Below are 21,897 nucleotides of genomic sequence, written 5' to 3' on the forward strand. Positions count from 1 at the left end.
ACTAGTTACAACTTGCTAACCAGAATATTCCCATTTATCCTAGCTTTCTGTTTATTAACCGATCATCTTTCAAGGCATATGATCCATTTCTTCATGAGCTCTTGTGGCTATGACAGTTTACATTGAAATTCCAAATACTTTACATATATAGATTTCTCTTTATCCATCTTCCCAGTTACAATCTTAAAGAGCTTAAGTAACTCTCAAATATGGTTTCCCTTTCACGATAGTATTTAGTGAAGTAAACATCGTTTTGTGTTTTTCTACATGGCCTGCAGTTCATAATAATGGATGCCCCAGCTAGCTACTGCACACATTGCTAGAGGAACTCAGCAGATCAGGCAGCATCTATGGAGGGGAATAAACAGTTGACATTTTGGGTTGAGACCCTTCATTAGGACTCATGATGAAGAGTCCTGATGAAGGGTCTTGGCCCGAAACGCCAACAGTTTATTCTCTTCCATAGATGATGCCTTGCTCTGGATTAGCAGCATCTGCAGAATCTCTTGTTCTTATGATTAGGCCAACTAGCCAGTATTTCTCTGGTTTCTCTCTCCCTGCTTTCTTGAAGAAGGTTGCTATTTTGGCTGATGATTCATTCTCTCACTTTACTGACGATTGCCCACAGATTTATTACATGTTTATGGTAATCAGCCACAGACACTTGAAATTCTATCATGTTTACACTTTCTCCCTCCCAAGTCCAACATGTTGCTGCCAACTTCAACAGCACTACTATATCTGACAAAAGTTAGGTGTGATATATGGGATAACAAATTCCTGGATAATTTTGGACCAGAGGCAGATCCCAAAAAGGACTTTTCAAACAACACCTTCTTCTCGTCCTTGCCCATATGCTGGTACTTAAGCTCATCATTCATATTGGGGGCATAGGCCACTGACAGCAGCTCACTGTAGTTATCTGTTCTGCACCTGTCTTTCAAGTTGTTCCCCAGGTATAGTCCATCTGAAGATCCTTCCTCTGCTAGTGGGGAAGTCTTTGGAGCTTCTGTTGATGTTTCTATAGTTTTTAGGTTTTTACAAGATGGGGTTGCTAGCCCCATGCCCAACTCTCCTCACCTTTCTTAGCCGGGCTTAGGACTGTCAGTAGAGAAGATGTATGCTGCTAAGATCGGGTATAATGGGGATATAAAGCTGGACAAAAGAATGCTCCTGTTTCATTTGTGTGTAAATACTGCCAATAGAAGTTCTTCCAACAATTTATGTAGTTGACATTTATTATGGTTAGGTTGAGTTGTTCTATAGTCTTGGCAATTTATTTGCAAATGTTTCATCACCATGTGAGAAGACGTCATCAGTGCACTGTTGATTGACAAGTAAATTGCCAAGATCAGAGAACAACTCAACCCAACCATCAACCACCCGAGCTATACATCTTCCAAATTATTTCTGACAATTATTATATATAACTTTTCATAAATTCTAAATTGAATCAATTTTTTCATAAATATATCTCAGCTCCAGGGATTCAGTTTAATTGTAACCTGCAGTGTGGTTTATGTGGAGTTTGCATATTCTCCCTGTGATCACATGGGTTTCTTCTCTGTCCTCTGCTTTCACCCCACAAGCATTGGTGGAAAGAATAAAATGGGATTAGTGAAGTAAGAGGACACCTCCACTTGCTGATTTCCTTCCAAATCTCACTTCTCTTTCATTATCACAGATATAATCCCTGGAACGATAAAAGAAAGAGGCTGCAGAGCTAGACTGTTCATCTCAAAGTCAAAGTCGAATTTATTATCATCTGCACAAGTACATGTTTACACACATATGGTGAAAATCATACTTGCAGCAGCATCACGAGCATACAGCTTCACAGGAGTCATATTTGTTAAATGGGGCTTGACAGGCCAAAGAGCCTGTTTTTGTGCAGTATATCTCTCTTAATTATCATTTTTCTGAGTAGTCCTCTTGAACCTTAAACCTGACATTTCTTATCTATGTTGTTTCTTTTTGACACATCACGTAACATGTTTGCTTTTCATGAAATAGCATCTGCCTAAGCAGCCACTTCAAGTTCCTACACGAAGGTTAAAACTTTGGTTTTAGAGTTGATCCTCCATATTCACCGTTTCCTTCTCTAATAAACACTGGAGTCACGTGTAGCAATCTCACTGTTCCCATCCGAATATATATGAAAGCAATAAGTTACAGCTTTGCTGGTTTGCAGACATATTTACATGGAATAACACACACAAAATGCTGGAGGAACTCAGCAGGCCAGGCAGCATCTATGGAAAAAAGTATAGTTGACATTTTGGGCCGAAACCCTTAAAAAACTAAGGAAACTGCCGAAGGGTTTTGGCCCGAAACATCGACTGTTCTTTTCATAGATGCTTCCCGGACCTGCTGAGCTCCTCCAGCATTTTGTGTGTGTTGCTCGGATTTCCAGCATTTGCAGACTTTCTCTTGTTTATGATTTGTTTACACGGACTAGATTCTTTCTTGAGTTAAGAAGATTCAAAGTATTTTTAATAGCCTAAAATTATTTAAAGCATTACATTTTATGTACACTTAGTGACCAACTTTATTAGGTATACCTGTGCACTTGCTTGTTTATGCAAAATCTAATTTGCCAATCATGTACAGCAGTTTACTTTACAAAAGCATGCAAACATGGTCAAGAGGTTCAGTTGTTTGGGCCACACACCAGACTGGGGAAGAAATGTGATCTAAATGACTGACTGTGGAATGATTGTGGTGCCAGATGCAATGCTTTGTGTATCTCAGGTACTTCTAATCACCTAGGATTTTCACGCATGATAGTCTGTAGAGTTTATAGAAAATGGTGTGAAATACAAAAGAAAAATCCAGTGAGTGGCGGTTCTGTGGGCGAAATGCCTTGTTAATGAGAGAGAGGTCAGAGGAGAATGGCCTGACTGGTTCAAGCTGACAGGAAGCTGACAGTAACTCAAATAACCACCAATTACAACAGTGGTGTGCAGAAGCACGTCTCTGAATGCGTAGGTGGGCTACAGCAACAGAAGACCATGAATGTACACTCTCAGAGGCCACTTTATTTGAAACAGGAGGTATCTAATAAAGTGGCTACTGTATGTATTATTGTCCAAGCCAGATGTCTATGTTAAAGCTTCACACTGTTGCACTTTTTGTTGGAGTTAATCCTCAAAGTATGGTTTCCAGGTTTGATCAGGAGCACTGCAGTCACACAACAGGTGTTTCTTCAATCTTCTATTTTTATTGAAGGTGACAGCATTTACCCTGTTGGCTCTTAAGGAGATGGTAATTATCCAATGTTTTTTTTTACGAGAGCTCGATAGTTTAATTCACACCAGAAAAAAAACAGAATCCTCCACGGGGAATAAATTTCACATAGTCCAGCTATTCTAAGTGTTACACCATTAGTTTTCAAGGCTGAGAGAAGGCACTGAATAACATGAGCCGTTAATCATAATGGTCTTTAGATTTTTGTTGGATTGGTGGTATTTTGCTCTTCGCTTGAATTTGTGAGTCAGTATTTGTATTTTTCGGAAGATTGCAAGATTCCATCATTGATATAAAGGGGTCAAATTTGCAGGTATAGGCATCAGACTTGTGTTGTTAATAAATGTATAGCGATGATAGATTGTGTGTGAGAGCCCAGCTGGCAGTTGACAGATTTGGCATGTGGACTTGATAGCCATGTTGGAAACCAATACTTCACAACAAGCATACTAAGATGAATGCTGCCATGTGGAGGATTGAACATTTGCTTGTGAATCCATTAAATTTCTAGATCAAACTAACCCTGCTGTTGAATCTTTCACTTGGTTTGAGGGGGTGTTGTCCAGTTAACAGGTTGGAATTGTGATTCAAACAGAAACTTTTTGAGGATTTCAGCAGGTCAGGCAGCATCTATGGAGAGGAATAAACAAATGACATTGCGTGCCTCAGTCTGAAATGTTGACTGATTAATCCTCTCCATATATGCTGTTTGTCCCCCATTATTACCTCTTCAGTGTCATTTTCCAATGGTCCAATAGCATTTTGTATTTCAAGTTCCTCCAGCATTTTGTGTGTGTTACTCTGGATTTCCAGAATATTCAGAATCTCTTACATTTAAATTTGAGAATGTCCCTCTGATGTCAATTGGTTTTACCTCCACCGTAGAAGGAACTTAGACTTTGGATGGCTTCCTAGTTGCTCGGTCTTCAGTGATTTCTATTGAATCATCAATAGGAGCATTTTCCATTTTCTGTAGACCATTGGTTGGAGTTTGCTGTATGGTGGGCCAGTCATATTTTGGTCATCATGACCGCTGTTTCTGTTTTGTGCACACCCTGGTGCAAACATTGAATATACATATTTAAAAGCTAACAGTAGGTTTGAAAATGGATTACAGTTGCGCTATTAACCTTTGCTTGCACTTGCCTACAGTTCTGTTAGCATCGTACTAGGAAATCCAGTGGTTTCAAGACTGATTTATTTGTTCCCAGAAGATCACCGTAATTTTCATGATAATCTTGAGGATCTTCATATGAGAGCAGAGGGTGGCCTGCTTAAATTTGTTACGTTGACATTCAATTTCTCCCAGCCTTCCTGGATACTATTTCACAATACAGCTGAAAAGGTAGGACTAAGTCTGTAGAATTCTACAGTACTTCTGACATGTCAGTCCATAACCTCTTCTGCGGTGAGGCCACTCTCATATTGAAGGAGCAACACCTCATTCCATCTGGTTTGCTTCTAACCTGACGGCATTAACATCAATTTCTCCAACTTCTGGTAAATTCTCTCTCCCCTGCTTTCTTTCATTTTTCATTTCCCATTCTGGCTCCCCTTCTCCTCACCTGCTCTCCACATCCCTGTGGTTCTCCTCTTCCTTCCCTTTCTGCCATGGTCCACTTCCCTCTCCTATCAGATTCTTTCATCTCTAACCATTTACTTCTTGTACCTATCACTTCCCTGCTTTCACTTTATTCCCATCGCCTAAGTCACCCACCTTTCCTCTCACCTTGCTTCACCTATATGAGCTTGTACTTCCCATCCCAACACCATCTTGTTCTGGTTTCTTCCACCTTCCTTTCCTGTCCTAATGAAGGATCTCATCTCAAAATGTCGACTATTTATTCCCCTCCATAGATGCTGGCTGACCGGCTGAGTTCCTCCAGTTTTTTGTGTGTGTTGTCTCACCTGAAATAAAGCTTTCTTAATCTTTTGGTGATAATTATATCAGGGAAATACAACACATCACCCTTTTTAGTGGTATTCAATCATTTTTTTTCCTATCCTTCCTTGAATGCAGTGACTCATTTTTACATACAATTAAGTGGGTATGAGGATTCCCTGAAGTACTGGCAGCATAAATTGCTTCTTATCAGTCAGGCTAATTTGAAGTGCAAAATAGTATGTATCTTTATATCAGATTGTGTGTAAAAATGCAATACAAAGCAAACATAATGGAAGAAACATTGTTCTATTGCATCTGCAAATGCACATTTTGATAATATGCAGGCACTGTGAAAGGTCAGAATAAGAATCAGGTTTAATATCACTGCCATATGTCATGAAATTTGTTTTTGTGGAAGCAGCACATTACAATATATCATAATAAAAAATCCCATAAACTACAATAAGAAATATATAAAAATATTAAAATAACAAAGTAGTGCAAGAAGGGTAAAAAAAATGTGTGGTAGTGTATATGGGTTCATTGTTCATTCAGAAACCTGATGGCAGAGGGGAAGAAGCTGTTTTTAAGACATTGATTGTGTGTCTTCAGGCTCCTGTACCTCTTCCTTGATGGCAGCAATAATAAATATCGTATTTAAAGTTCTTGAAAGAGAAGTAGGAAAATGCTTACCCAGGTTTAGTTTCATGCCACGGGTGGTGAGCGCCGTAACTACAGAATGATCTATGGAGCTAAAAGTATAATGGCTGTAATCACGGATGATGCATCGATGGCTTTGTTATGACTGCAACATGCAGCGCCACTTGTGGAAGGTCACAGTGGAAAAAGGGGGCATGCAAATGAAGTTATAAATTACAGTTGAAGAACAATATTTTGATGTGTTGGATGGGGACTGTCAGTGCAGCGAGATGTAATTCATGAGTTCATTATAGCGCGAAGGTACTTGACAGCTGAGCCATGCCGAAAGGAAAATTTATTCTTTAGTTTGTGCTGACAGAAAATGGCAGATCATATGAGCAGTTTGTGCAAATGCAATGAGACCTTGCAGTGAAATTGTGTCACTCTGACAACTCTGCCAACCCTTGTTATTTATGCTTTCAACCACAGATATTTTATTTAATGACAAAAGGAGTAATTTGTACTTTGTGTGTGGGTCTGTGTGTGTGTCCCACAATATTGTCCTATATGTGTTTAATTAGGCTAATATACAGTTCGAATTCCCGAATATATGTGAGGTCTCACTACATAATTCTGCAGACTGTATTTCATTTTTTTTCTTTATCTATGCTCTCTTTTTGCACTGTTTAATTTAAAAATTTTAATATATTTTATTGTAATTTATAGTTTTTTTATTGTTATGTATTGCTGTGTACTGCTGCTGCAAAACAACAAATTTCATGACATATACTGGTGATACTAAACCTGATTCTGATTCAAAATAGTTTATTGTCATTCTGCAGTACATGTAAAAGAGAACGAAATGATTGTTACTCCAGATCTGATATAGCATAAAAAGCAGAATAAATATAAATATTAAAGCAATCCTAAAAAACGCAATGTACAGGTAACTGTTATATACATACATTGATTGTATGTACAAAAAGTGACACTAGGTGATGTGTATGTAGTGGTGGTGGGGGGGGGGGGGGGAAATAGGATAAGAATATTGTTATAATTGCAATATTGTGGAAAGGAATGGAAATGTGAAGAAAGGAACAGCTGTCCAATACAGATTCTGCCTGATGCCTGCATTCACCATTTTAAACCAAATAGCTGATTAAGATTTGCATATGTTGCATCCAGCTATTAAATCGTTGTATTTTTGCCATGTTAAGAGACTAGTCCACATATTATATAGTCTCTAGAGTGTAGGAGAATGAGAGGTTATTTGATAGGGGTGTACAAAATTATGAGAGGTATCGATAGGGTAAATGCAATCAGGCTTTTACCACTGTTGTTGGATGAAACTGGAACTGGAGGTCATGGGTTAAGGATGAAAAGCAAACTGTTTAAAGGGAACCTGAGGAACTTCTTCACTAACAGGGTGGTGAGCTGCCAGGAGACATAACATGCTCAGAATGCTGGAAAACCTCTGCAGGCCAGGCAGCGTCTATGGAAAAGAGTGAACAATTGACTTTTTGGCTGGAGACCTTTATCAGGATTTTCCTGGCCTACTGAGTTCCTCCAGCATTCTGTGTGCGTTGCTATGCACTTCCAGCATCTGCAGATTTTCTGGTATTAGTGCCAACAGAAGTAATGGATTCATATTTGATTTCCAACATTTAAGAGGAATTTGTATAGTTATATAGATGGGAGGGATACAGTTGCAGCTTGATGGGACTAGGCTGATTAATATTTCTGTAATGACTAAATGGGCCAAATAGCCTGTGTCTGCACTGTAGTGTTCTATGACCTATTACCGTTCCAGCAACATTCCTTATTATCAATCAGCAAGGCTAAGTGACCTATACTCCTTGAGTGTTTGCATTCCTTTCACGCTTGAAGTTCATTAGTGAACTTCATGTTAAATTGTAATCTTTATAGATTGACTGTCATCTATTGTAATGTGCATTATGTTGAGAGGTGTAGTTCGCTATTCTGGTGTCTACTCATTTGTGAGATGAGGTTTGATTTGCAGAGCCAAACTATAACTAAAAGCCAGCTATTTCTATTCCCTTAGCATTGCCCAGTTTCATTCTTGCCTCAGTTTGAACTCTTCCAGAATTCCTCATCCATAAATTTGTTCCCTCTAGATTTGACTAGTTAACCTTGAATCATTACCCAAAACTCTTCCTTCTCCAACCTCTTCAGATCAGCTGCCAATCCCCCTGTTGCCAGCCTGTATCAATTTCGGTTTAAGCAATATCTTGTTTTCATATTCCTCATGAATTTATCCCTCCTGTTCAAATGAAGATTGATTTGAACTACTCTAGCTTTAGTACCTTGGTGGCTGATTATCAGGGACTTCACATCAGGAATGATCTCTCTAAGGATTTCCACCTTTCCCTTTAAAATAGAACATAGAACAAACAAGCATAGTACAGTACAGGCCCTTCTACCCTCGATATTGTGTTGACTTTTTAACCTACTCTAAGATCAGTCTAGCCCTTCCCTCCTAAATAGCCTTCCATTTTCTATCACCTGTGTGTATCTAAGGATTTCTTAAATGCTCCTAATATATCTGACTTTACCACCATTCCTGGCAGGGCAATCCACAAACTCACCACATTTTGTTTGGGGAAAACAAAGCAACTTACTTGTGACATCCCTCCTATACATCTAAAAATTAAGCCCCCTCATCTTAACCATTTCTGCACTGGGAAAATGTCTCTGGCTATCCACTCGATCTATGCCTCTTATTATCTTGTACCCCTCTATCAAGTCTCTTCTCATTCTCCTTTGCTCCAAAGAGAAAAACCTTAGCTCGCGCAACCTATCATGAGACATTCTCTCTAATCCAGGCAGCATTCTCTCTAAAACTTCCATACCCTTTCTATAATGAGGCAACTATATTCCAATTATGGTCTAAGCAGGGTTTTATAGAGCTGCAACATTACGTCACATCTCTTGAACTCAATCCCCCAGCTAATGAAGGCCGACACACCATATACTTTCTTAACAAACCTTAGCGAAACTCTGGAGGAATCTATGGAGAGAAATAAAGAGTCGACATTTTGGGCCTCCATTGATGGTGCCTGACCTGCTGAATTCTTCCAGCATTTTGAGTGTGTTGCTCTGGATTTCCAGCATCTGCAGAGTCTTTTGTTTTCCTCTTTGATCATGTTTTTGCCTTTTTCCCTAACAGCTGGCCTGTATTTTGTTTAATAAGGCTCCTGTGTTCTTGAGACCTAAAGGTGCTATGTGGAGAAAGGTTTTTGTTTCTCGTGAGAGGCTGCTGACTTTTGCATAGGTCCCATAAGATTTCTGGTGCAGTTGAAGGTCCATAAAGAGCAGTTGCTGACCTTCATTTTGCAGGTATGAATGGTACCGAAAAGTTACATACATCAAGATTTAAAGTCAAGATTCTAAAGTCCAAACACATATCATGAGACCTGATTTATTTATTTGTACTAATACAGTAACTTTGAGCTCAAATTCACATCTCTGTTATTTAGTCTATTGGGACTGAAATAGCACTGGCAAAAAAATAAAACCTGGATTAAATTTGGTCTAGTCAAGTTTTTGATAATCATTTTCTAATAGGATATAAAAATGAATTACAGAAATAGTGATATTTTTAGTGATATTGGTTACCTCCACGTGCAGCACCAGTGACTCAGGTTCAATTCCCGCCATTGTCTGTAAGGAGCTAGTTAGTTCTCTCCGTGTAGGTTTCCTACAATGTACCAAAGATACACAAGTTAGTTAGTAAGTTGTGATCATGCTTTCTTGGTGCCAAAATGTGTAGCAACACTAGCAGGCTGCCCCAGCACATCCTCAGACTGTGATCGTCATTGAAGCAAAACAATACCTTGCACTGTATTTTTTGATGTACATACGACAAATAAAACTAATCTTTAATCTTATCCATTTGTAATTTTTAATGATCTTATTATCTACTCGGATGCACAAACTAAAATCCTTGTTTGCAGGATATGAGAGAAGAAAACTTTAAGTTCAAAAGAAATTTATTATCAAAGTACAGAAACATATAATCACGTGCAAAACTGAGATTTGTTTTCTAGCGGGCAAGGGACTTTGTAATACAGAATTCAGTGGATTCTAATGAATTGGTTAATTGGCCCAGCTGCTTATTTGCGACAACTCTAATCAAGAACAAAAACTAATGAAGAAAATAGCCAGAATTCCCTTCATTTACTTGGGACACTGTGCTGCTTAATTAAAATTGGTGGCCACTGGGTGATCCTGCTTCTTCTGGTTTTGTCTGGGTAGCCTCCATTCTGATGCCGTGAACATTAATTTGTCAAACTTCTAGTAATTGCCCCTCCCCACAACTTCACCATTTCCATCCCCTGTTTCCCCTTTTCCGTCTCTTACGTTATCTCCTTGCCTGCCCATCGGCTCCCTCAGCTGCTCCTCCACCATTCGTTTTCTTCCATTGCCTTCTGTCCTCTCCTATTAGTTTTCACATAGTGTCAGTTGTATATATTGAATGAATTCCTCTGTTGATAACTATTAGGAACAAGTACACATTTTTACAGTACTGTCGTTGTATTGATAGTGTTCTAATTTATTCTGTATTTCATTTTGATGCATAATTTGTTGCTCAGTTAAACGTTAGATTTTGTCTTTTATGCCTTTTTAATAAGTTCAAGTTTATTGTCATCTGACTGTACACATACAACCAAGGGAAGCAATGTTTTTCCTGACCATGGTGCTCTCACAGAACGCATATCACACAAAGCACATGAAATAAAATATTACTACAAATAAGTTAATAAAATATAATTTTGTATTTTATTAACTTATTTGTGGTATTAATAAAGAAAATGTAGGATGTTATATCATTGTGGATTTGCATGTATATTTTAAATTCTGTGTATTGGTCAAAATAAATCAATCTTGATTATATTTTGCATAATTCCTATGTCTGTGATAACTAATTGAAGCCTATTTGCATAAAAAGTAGAGATGGCAACTACTTCACTTGTTCCAGCTAATATTTACCATTCACTTGCTTCTGATAACGCTCTTCCTTCTGCTTCTCTTTCCTCCACCCCCCCCATCCCTTTTAGTTACATGAGAGCAGTTATGATGCAGGGAAGGCCTTGCAGAGACTGGTTAAGAAGCCTGTCCCCAAACTGATTGAAAAATGTTGGTCCGAAGATGAAATGGTAAGGAAGTTGTTTTTTTTTTTAATTTGTGAAATAAGCTAGGAAAGCTTTGGTATTTCTGAATATGATTTGAGTCACTTTAATTGCTTTAAGGCTATGGAGATGGGATCCTTTTCCATGTGCAGCAGAAATTACAACCACACAATGCAAATAAATACTTGAGATATTCATTCTCCCACTGACTGATGGTAAAACTAAATACTGAAACATTCAGGCTGGTATGTGGTTTTAGGATTTTTTTTACATTATATGCTGGTATGATGCTTCTTACTGCTCTGCTCAGAATGAGTTGGTTCATCTGACCCAGCATTGATCTGCCACTTGCATAGAAGCTGCTGCTTGTTGAGAACTACGCACAAAGTGTTGGAGGAACTCAACAGGCCATGCCACATCTATGAAGGTGATTAAACAGCCAACAATTCAGGCCAAGAAGCGACTCTGCCCAAATAGTCAGGTCTTTATTCCTCTCCATTCATGCTCCCTGACCTATTGAGTTCCTCCAGTGGTCTGTGCATGTTACTCTGGATTTCTAGCATCTGCAGAATCCTCTTGTGTTTATGCTTGTTAAGCAACATTGGCTGTGGTGCTGAGCGCTTGACTGAGCTTTGTAGCCAAACCCTGTATCATCAGCATATTAGGAGGGAGTGAAGGGTGATCTAAAGTGACCAGCCTTCAGTTACACCTGATCTCTTCCATGGGTAAGTGGCTTGGGAATGCTCAGTGATGTTTCTTGGCCGTCCACTTTCTTGGGGTGAGCAATGTTCTATGACCCTCCCCACCCCCACCCTCCAGCACTCTAAGAAAGGTCACAGCTGAGAATCATTACCTATGTTACTCATCTGGAAGGAAGCAGGAACTAAGAACATTTTAAAACTGTTTGGAAACAAAATATGGGAGAAGCTTCCAACTTCATTCAGTTTCCTCTCCTACAGTGGGGAGAGGGAACAGCAGGATGGCTAGCAAGTGGACAGCTGTTCAACCTGGTGATGAACATCACTTTATTGATCCATACAGGTCAAATAGTCAAATATAGAGATAATTATCTGTATTTAATAAATATTGCATATAATACAAGAAAGATTCTGTTATTTATAACAGCATTAAATTCATTTTTATAATCTAGTCCCTTGACAACTGGTCTATCCAGGAAGTCCAGTTTTAATCACCAGTGATAAATTTCCTTTTGTTAGTTTGTATCTGTGTGTTTCTTTGTTCTGCTGTCACAATTCTGATGAAGCGTTTCTGGCAGATTTAGCTGTACTGAACCTTCTGATTTCATTAATTAATTTCTGTTGATTCTCAACCTTGCTGATGATCAAAGCATAGTTTCAATACACTAAATGATACTGGTGATTCTATCCCCATTGAGTGACAATACCAGCAATGTTTTGTAGATGCAAGTGTCTCTGGTCTTATTATATTGTAGCTACTTGAAGTGTTCTGGACAGCTGCATCCTGTTTACAAGGCAGATCTACACCTGCTGTTCCTAGTCTTGCCAGAGATGGTATAAAATCTGCTTTTCTTAACTCAAAGGAGGACTTTGTAACATGCAATGTCACTGTTAAATACTGTTTGGAATTATTCCATATTTAGCACTTGAATTTATCTTGAAATTATTGCAATTTCTGTTGCAATACATTTTAAATTTTAAAATGGAATTACCAGAGGTCAGAATTTCTCGCAGCTGAGAGCTATTTTAATAAATAAACACTGTTCGTGCAATTTTCATGAGCGGCCACAGGACAAATTGCCCTGAATGATGATTTTGCTCAGTTCCTGAATGGATGCTTCACATTTTCAGTTGGTCTGGTCAACAGAAAACATTTTGCTGCATTCTCAGGAATTTACTGATATTTCACCTGCACGTGGACACGGACACACACACACACACACACACACACACACACACACACACACACACACACACACACACACACACACACACACACACACACACACACACACACACACACACACACACACACACACACACACACCCCTTTGCAGGACTAGGAATTTATTTTATTATTTTAAAACTTATTAAAGATTCTTTTTAGAATACCCTGTACATAACTATTATATTTCTGTTAAGTATTGCCTCACACACTTTCTCCTGCTCCTTCTCTCTTTGCTGAGGTCTTGAATTGTAAGGATAAAGAAAAAGATCCCTCATATGAGAAACTCACCTTCCCAGAAACCACTCTGGTGAATTGTTACTGGTCATCCTATTTGGAAAGTTTATCTTTTTAGGTAAGAAGACTACACCATGCTAAGATTGGAAAAAAGGATTAGCTTCATTTGTCACACAGTGAATACATTGTTTACATAAGCGACCAGCACAGTCTGAGGATTGTCCTGGGGGAAGTCCACTGGTGTCATCGTGCTTCTGGCATCACGTGGTCTCTCTACAGTTTTCTTACCCTAACTGATATGTCTTTGGAATGTGAGTGGAAACTGGATCACCTCAATGAAACCCACACTGTCATGGGACGAACATACACACTCCTTACAGAGAGCAGTGGGTTTAATTGAACCCCGACCGTACGGCTGATCAACTAGGCCATCTGTGCTTACCCCACAAAGAGAAAGGGAGGAACTGGATGTACAGTAAATGCTTGGTAGTCTACTGTTCTGAAATCCAGCTCGCTCTAATAGACATCATTTCAGAACTTTCTCAATAATTCTCCATCCACCATTAACTGGGTTGTATATAAAGTCAAGCTGTAATGCTACAACACCTTATGACAAGTTTTCTAGTGCAGTTTCAGATGTTGCTGATAGATGCACACATTTGTGCTAAGTGCTCCTTTGTTTCCATAAACCAAAATGCTCCATTGTTACTGTTAGTTGATCCATATAGTTTGTCAATGTAACACATTTAATGGGTAACATAATTTTTGCTTGATTAATGTATTTAATTAACTGGCACATGTCAACTCCAACAGATGATGGATAACTGAGCTTTTACAGTATACTGTATATCGCCTTTATAAACACAGGCCATGCCAGTGAAGTGAGGTGTGGTTGCTGTTCTAACTTAGCAGTCATTCAGAAGTATCAAGGTGGAAGGCATCATGTCTAAGCTTGTCAATATCCACCCTAAAACTTGACTCAAGATTAAGGCAGCCTATGGCTCTTTAATAAGCCATGTACCACAACATTTTTATATGCAATTTCTAAGTCGAAATTGTAATCTAAATACTCTTTAGAGCTTTCCATTTCATTTTTTTAATCTTTGTTGCAAAATTCAGTTTTCAATTGTCCAATTGTCCTTGAGTAGCTCTTGAAAAGTCTCAAGAACAGAATAGAAAACATCAGGTAAATGTCATTGTTTCTATAGTTACAATGGGAATGCCTCCACTATTTTGATGGGTGGCAAAAGCTATATTGATATGCCATCAGTACATTGATGTTGATGTTTCACGTAGATAAAGGAAGTTTAAAAAAAATCTTCCCCTTTGCTTAGCTATAAATGATGAGACCTTGAACCCACAGTAAAATAGATATCTGTGGAGTAATTTCATTTTACTTTTTATAAATGACGCTCTCAACTGCAAAAGAATAATCTTTTTCCCTGCATAAAAGGGGATTATTTATTGATGAAAGCTCACATAACTCAATTTGAAAATCTATTTATGATGCCTTTATACTCTGTGCCTTTTTAACAATATACTTCCTTTGAAACTTGAAACCAAGGAGAGATATGTTATCTTTTTAGCAATGGAAAGCTGAAACAGTTATTTAGTGTATAAAGAACCATACATTCATGAGCACTGCAAGCTTAAGTGAGTTATTAGTATTATATTGTGATCAGACAGAGAAGCTTTGATAATTTGTCTTCCCTCTCCATGCAAAGCCCATCCACATCAGTTACATACTCATCACCACGGTAACCAGTTTGAGAACCTGTAATACTTATTTGCACCTTATGGAATGAATTCCTGACGACCAAGACAAAAAGAAGTCAAAATGGTCATGTGATTAAATAACAAGTGACAGTGCAGCTTCTATTAAACATCTTCAAGTGATTCTAATTGCATATTCTTGGTTAGTATTTCATGCATTGCTTTTACACATGAAGTATCATCCTGGAAGCTGTGAATGTTCTATTTATTCCCATGGTGTGGTATGAAGCAAATTTTTCTCAGCTAGACTGGGTGCCAAACGAGATGGAGAGAGAAAAAAGTCTTTTGGTGTATGGCATGAATAGATTCCGAACTGTTCCGTTTGCCAGTCTTATCACGCTCATGTTTTAGACAGTACTTGTAACAATATGAAATCTTACTTCTGAAGAGTGTGTTGTAATCATTGTTGTTCACCTTATGGGCCAAATTGAATGATAATCTTGATGGTTGAGTATATCAATCCATCATTCTCCTATTGGCATGAAGTTATAATTGAAATTCATGGAATTGGTAAGACCATAGGACATAGGAGCAGAATAAGGCCTTTCAGCCCATTGAATCTGCTCTGCAATTCCATTTTTGCTGACTTATTATTCTCTCAACCACATTCTCCTGTTCAAAAGTGATGTCCTTCTATTTTGACACTCTGCCTTATTGTCCTAGATGCCCCGCTATTAGAAACATCCTCTCCACATCCATTCCATCTAGGCCATTCGGTATTCAATAGGTTTCAATAACAAACATGAGAAAATCTGCAGGTACTGGAAATCAAAATGCTGGAGGAACTCAGCAGGCCAGGCAGCATCTATGGAAAAGAGTAAACAGTTGACGTTTTGGCCAAGACCCTTCATCAGGTTTCAAAAACAAACTCCCTCGTTCTACTCATTGGTTTATGCTGATAATTCTAAAACTTTCATACAAACTTAAACATTTCAATCAGCATACCTTTTAGCACTTTTTAATTTTTATCAAACTAATTGTTCACATAATAGCTCCATCTGTAATCGGGCATGGCATTCATACCACTGGTAGACTCACAAGTTGTACTTTGTCAGACAGAAATGTCCATCAGTGAAGATACCTCGAAGCTACTCAGTTAGATGCTCAGCTGGGACCTAATTGAAATTGAATTAATTTTGTATAAGGATAATGATATCAGTAATTAAAATATTTCAAAGGCATGTGTTCTGTGCTTATCAGGGAGTAGGTCTAGATTAGATAATTGTGACAATGATGGGGCAGTTGCTGTGTTAAACAAAAGAGTTCCCCGGTGTGTGTATTGTTCCTTTGGGAGCAGCTTCTTGCATTATTTATTTATTTTTATTTAGAGATGCAGTGTGGAACAGGCCCTTCTGGTCCTTCAAGACACGCTGCCCAGCAAGCCACTGATTTAACCCAGGCATAATCATGGAACAAATTACAATGACCAGTTAACCTTCTAACCCCTGATGTCTTTGGACTGTGGGAGGAAACCAGAGCACCCGGAGGAAACCCACGCGTACACATGACGAAATATACAAATCTGCTTACAAAGGATGCCAGAGTTGAAGTCTGAACTCCAACGCCCCAAACTGAAATAACATCATGCTCACTGCTATGCTACTGTGCCGCTCCATTGTTTGTAGCCTCCACAAGCATTTTGGTGTCAGTCTCAGAGTTTACTCAGTCTTGGTGGCCAGTGAAGATATCCACTTCTTGTTTAGTACTTTACTGTCAGCCTTGGTGGCTTTTGTAGAAATGTCTTTCATAGTAACTGACTTGATCAAGCTAATAGCTACCATGTGTCTCATACCACAGACAGCAAAGCCACCAAGAAGTGGATATTTAGAAAACTTCTCAACACACATGGGGTGAGTTGGCATAATATGAACAATGGCTGCATCTCCACACCAACTATTTTACTACCTCGAAAGGACTTTAAAACTTACTGAGGTTGTGAAAGGCATCATGCGATTGCATATCCTAACACTAAACAGATCAGCTTTATACCCCAGGCTTTCCCACATGGCTAAGTACTTTGAGGAACTAACTGGGGGAACTACCCACTTTTACATTTGGTTCTGAGCAATGCAGGAAGGTTATTTAGTAAGGGTGTTGAATCTTTGAATAGTTTTAAAACACTGATAAATAGATTCTTGAAACAAAGGGAGTGAAAGATTACCATAGATAGACCTCTGTTTAAAACAAAACACATATCTCCAACTTTTCCTCATCTCCCCTATACGTACTTTTCTCCAATCACCTTAAAATTAAGATCCCTTGTATTAGCTATTTCTGCCCTGAGGTATAGGTCACTGGCTGTCCACTTGATCAGAACCTCTTATCACCTTGTACACATTTCCAATGCACAAAAAGCTTTTCTCTGATTCTCTGAACTTCTGACAAAGATAGACATAGAAAACATATAGCGCAATACAGGCCCTTCAGCCCGCAAAGCTGTGCCAAACATGTCCCTACCTTAGAACTATCTAGGCTTTACCCATAGCCCTCTATTCTTCTAAGCTCCATGTATCCATCCAGGAGTCTCTTAAAGGACCCTATCGTTTCCGCCGCCGCCAGCAGCCCATTCCACGCACTCACCACTCTCTAAGTAAAAAACTTACCCCTGACATCTCCTCTGTACCTACTTCCAAGCACCTTAAAACTATACCCTCTTGTGCTAGCGATTTCAACCTTGAGGATAAGCCTTCACAGGTGGAGCATATTTCTCCATTGTGATTATCCCACATTGATCTAAATAGTTCCCAAAGAACAAATGACCATTACAGGATAGAATTGCACATTATTCAAACGTGCTCTTGTTCAATCTGAAAAAAATTTTGTCTCGAAGACAGAGGGTATGAAGTACAGGTAGGATGTGGTAAATGGGAAAGCTATTTTAAAGGGCATGGTACTGAAAAGACTTTGGTGAGCATTTGAAGAAATGTATGAGGAATATATATCTCCAACCTAAAGGCATAACAGGAAAGATGTCCCAGCCAAGATTATAGGAGAGATTACAGTGTTAACTCCAAGGAAAATGTTGTAAAGTAACAGAGTAAAGCAGTGAGCTTGAAGTTTGGGGTTGAAAGGTGATTGGCAGATCCTTGGAAAGCTACCGGCCCCTGCAGTGGTTATGGCAGCACAGAGGTATAGAACATGCTTGGAGTCCAGTATCTCCATTGAATCCAGGAGCATTCCATTACCTACTAAATTACTAGACTGAACGCTTCTGAGGTATGGCCTTTCAACATTGTGGCTGGCATTATGTAGCTCTGTCCGATTTATTTACTTGGGATTCTTGATCTTAATTGTAAAGGTAGGTTTGACCAAGCTTACACTTTTTAAAAAATTTCTCTCTCTGTTTTAACCATTTAGCAATAGTTTATTATTTAACCTACAAAAAGTAATAGATCCAATCCAGTCCATCACAGGTAAAGCCCCCCCTTCCCCCCATTGAGAACATCGACAAGGAGCACTGCTGCAGGAAAGCAGCTTCCCATTATCAAAGACCCTGCCATCCAGAATATGCTCTCTTCTTGATGTTGCTGTTGGGCAGGAGGTACAGGGGCCTTAGGTCTCCCACTAGCAGTTTCAGGAACAGTTATTACCCCTCAATCATCAGGCTCCTGAACTAGCATGGATAACTTAACTCATCCAACACTGGACTGATTCCACAACCCACAGACTGGGTTTCAATAACTCGACAACTCATGTTCTCAATATTATTTATTGCTTATTCATTAATTTGTTTCCTTGTTATTTTGTTGTTATGGTTGTATTTGCACAATTTGTTGTCTTTTTCACATTGGTTGTTTGTCCATCTTTATGTGAAGCTTTTTGTTAATTCTATTGTATTTCTTTATATTCACTGTGAATGCCTGCAAGAAAATGAATATCAGGGTAGTGTATGGTGACATATACTGTATGTACTTTGATGGTAAATTTGCTTTGAACTTTATTTAATGCATTGAAATGGAGATATTTATTTTTTCATGATTTACATCCATTTCTACAGATTTCAAAAGACTGATTATCGGAGGTATATGAGGTAGTGAAGCAAAGGGCATAATTTAATGGTGACTGGAGAAGAGTATAGGTGGGCTGTCAGAGAGAGGTTTTTAACATCGAGTGTGATGGGGCGGTGAACACACTGCCAGGGGGTGGTGGTGGAGGTAGATACATTAAGGACACACAAAATGCCAGAGGAACAATGCTGCGGACCAGACAGAAGATCATTGATTATTACCTGACTGGGAACGATGAGTTTGCACAGGGATCGCACAAGGAGGAGGACAAACTGTGTGCGGTCTGGCACAGTAACGCTGTTTCCCTCTCCATTAGCGCTACCTGACATAATGGGTATTTCCAATGTTTTCTGTTTATGCTGTGAATCAGGAAATGTAACACAAAAGGATGCATGTTTCCCACTGTGTATGTGATGTTGTGAAAAAACGACCAGCAGAGTTTTATCTTCCGGCTTGTGAGTTATATCCCTACACTTACAGCTCATCACAAACTTGTACAAGTACTTTAGAAATGTGATAATGAATTCTGCCTGCCCAGCATTTCCAGACTCCTACCATCCCCCAACTGATTTTGTGTTTTTTCTTCTATGTTTCTTCTCTAATCCTTTTTTTCTTAATCCTGTTTGTTCATTATGTGCCATGTTGCATGACGTAGGCGATCATGGTCTTTTCATAATCATGATTGTTTTTGGCAAATTTTTCTACAGAAGTGATTTGTCATTGCCTTCTGGGTAGTGTCTTTACAAACCATTATCAATACTCTTCAGAGATTGTCTGCCTGGCGTCATTGTCCTCATAACCAGGACTTGTGATAACCAGCTGCTCATTTGACCATCCAACACTTTCTCCCATGGCTTCATGTGACCCTGATTGGAAGGGGGGTGGGGTGGGGGGAGGTGGGTGGCTAAGCAGGTGTAACGACTTACCCCAAGGGTGACCTGCAGTCTAGCAGAGGAAAGGAGTGACTTACACTTCCTTTGATAGAGATGTAGCTCCACCCTGAGGAACTCAGCAGGCCAGGCACTATCTAGGCAAGTCAACTATTTAGTTGTCATCTCGACTTGAAACATTGATTTGTTACCCTTCCAAAGGTAATTGCCTAGCTTGCAGAGGTCCTCCAGCATTTGGTGTGTGTTGCTCTGGATTTCCAGCATCTGTAGAGTCTGATGTGTTCCTGAATTAAGTACCCAGTCTCTGTAACTAAGTCATCAGATTTATTTTGCTTTTTCTCATTCTGTAATTCCTTTTTATTGTTGTGTGCTTACGTTGTTACAGAGAAACCTTTAATTGTTTACCACGCGATACATCACCAACATTTTCAGCTTCTTTGCTTCTCTGACACAAATTGCCTTCAGTTTTGAAACATTTCACTGTACTAGCCATAATTTTACCGGGACCATTTTGATCACAGATTGGAAGTGGACTTGATTTTGTAAACAGCCATCTGCAGTTAGACAGATCTCTCTTTTAATCGGGCATTTTATTTTTTTTTAATGTTCCCATTCCATGTTGCTTGTGGATTAAATTAAAAGTTCCTGTTTTTGTAATTGTTTCGGCTTGCCTTTCCCTGTAATTATTTTAACCTAGCCCTATCCAATTTCTGTAGATCTGTTTTTGTCTAATCACACATTGTTCATCTTCTTAACGTTCTCTGTCGCACTTTCCATCTTTTTAGCATGTATATTTCTTTTAATTCTATATAAACTGTATCTCCCTGTATTCTGAAAATGGGTTATTATTTTTGCCTTTGCACCAAAGCAGACTAAGGCATCAGCTGGGAGAAGGATAAAGACAACCTTTAAAAAGGGCTGAACCTATGTCTCAGTTAGGATATGTGTAGGCTCTGGCGATATTGATATACACTTAGTGGCCACTTTTTTAGGTACAGGAGTGGAATTCAGTGTCGTCTTTTGCTGCTGTAGTCCATCCACTTTAAGGTTTGATGTGTTGTGCATTCAGAGATGCTCTTCTGCACACCACTTTTATAACGTGTGGTTTATTTGAGTTACTATCACCTTCCTGTGAGTTTCAAGCAGTGTGGCCGTTTTCCTCTGACCTCTCTCATTAACAAACCATTTTCATCCACAGAACTGCCACTCACTGGATTGTTTTTGCACCTTTCGCTGTAAGCTCTGGAGACAGGTTGTGTGTGAAAATTCCAAGAGATCAGCAGCTTCCAAGATACTCAAATCACCCCATCTGGCACTAAGTCACAGAGATCACATTTATTCCCCATTTTGATATTTGGTCTAAACAACAACTGAACCTGTGGACCATGTCTGCATGTTTTTGTGTGTTGAGTTGCTGCCACATGATTGGCTGATTAGATATTTGCATTAACGAGCAGGTGTACAGGTGTACCAAATACTTAGTGTAATTAACTGGATCCACTACTCTGAATTCCTACTCAAGTGGAAAGGGTCTTGGATTTGGAATGAGTAAAGTGATTGGTTAGGAAAGTGTGAAATGAAAAATGGTAATTGGAACAAGGGCTCTCTTGAACCAAGTGAGTTGGAATTGTGTATGTAAAATCCTGTATCACACACAAAGTGCTGGGGGAGCACAGTAGGTCAGGCAGCATCTATGGAAAAGAATAAGCAGTTGATGTCTCGAGCTGACACCCTTCATCAGGACTGGGGAAGAAGCCAGAATAAGAAGAGGGGGGAGTGGAAGGAGTACACGTTAGAAGGTGGTTGGGAAGTGGGGGCAGAAGTGACAGGTGGAAAATGTAAAGGACTGAAGAAGGAGGAATCTGACAGGAGAGGGGACCATGAGAGAACGGGAAGGTTTGAGTCCTTACATGGAGATGTTAAGCAGGTAAAGAGAAGAGGTAAGAGGGGAACCAGAGTGGGGAATGGAAGAAGAGAGAGGAGGAGAAATTGCTGGAAGTTGGAGAAATCGTTGTTCAGGTTGGAGGCTACCCAAATGGAAAATGAGAGTGGTTACTTTGGATTTCCAGCTTCTGCAGGATTTATTGTGGTAATGAAAAATGAAGTAGTATGTTCAAACCAAAGAGACTTTTAGGAGAACTGTGGAG

At 39.1% G+C, this 21,897-nt stretch overlaps 1 protein-coding gene across 3 annotated transcripts in view; it reads left to right on the plus strand.

Moving 5' to 3' along the window:
- Positions 1–21,897, plus strand: part of rerea (arginine-glutamic acid dipeptide (RE) repeats a) — a 615,654-nt gene that overhangs the window by 437,993 nt on the left and 155,764 nt on the right. The window contains exons 10-11 of one of the 3 annotated variants that reach the window (XM_073032278.1): positions 10,849–10,947; positions 16,651–16,703. The exons of 1 other annotated variant lie outside the window; for it this stretch is intronic. In XM_073032278.1, the coding sequence (XP_072888379.1) occupies positions 10,849–10,947; positions 16,651–16,703 (152 nt within the window). The remainder of the gene's footprint in view (positions 1–10,848; positions 10,948–16,650; positions 16,704–21,897) is intronic. One more of the 3 variants, XM_073032279.1, reaches the window with a different exon arrangement.

This window comes from Hemitrygon akajei, chromosome 29 (assembly GCF_048418815.1).
Source record: "Hemitrygon akajei chromosome 29, sHemAka1.3, whole genome shotgun sequence".
In the NCBI taxonomy this organism is placed as follows: Eukaryota; Metazoa; Chordata; class Chondrichthyes; order Myliobatiformes; family Dasyatidae; genus Hemitrygon; species Hemitrygon akajei.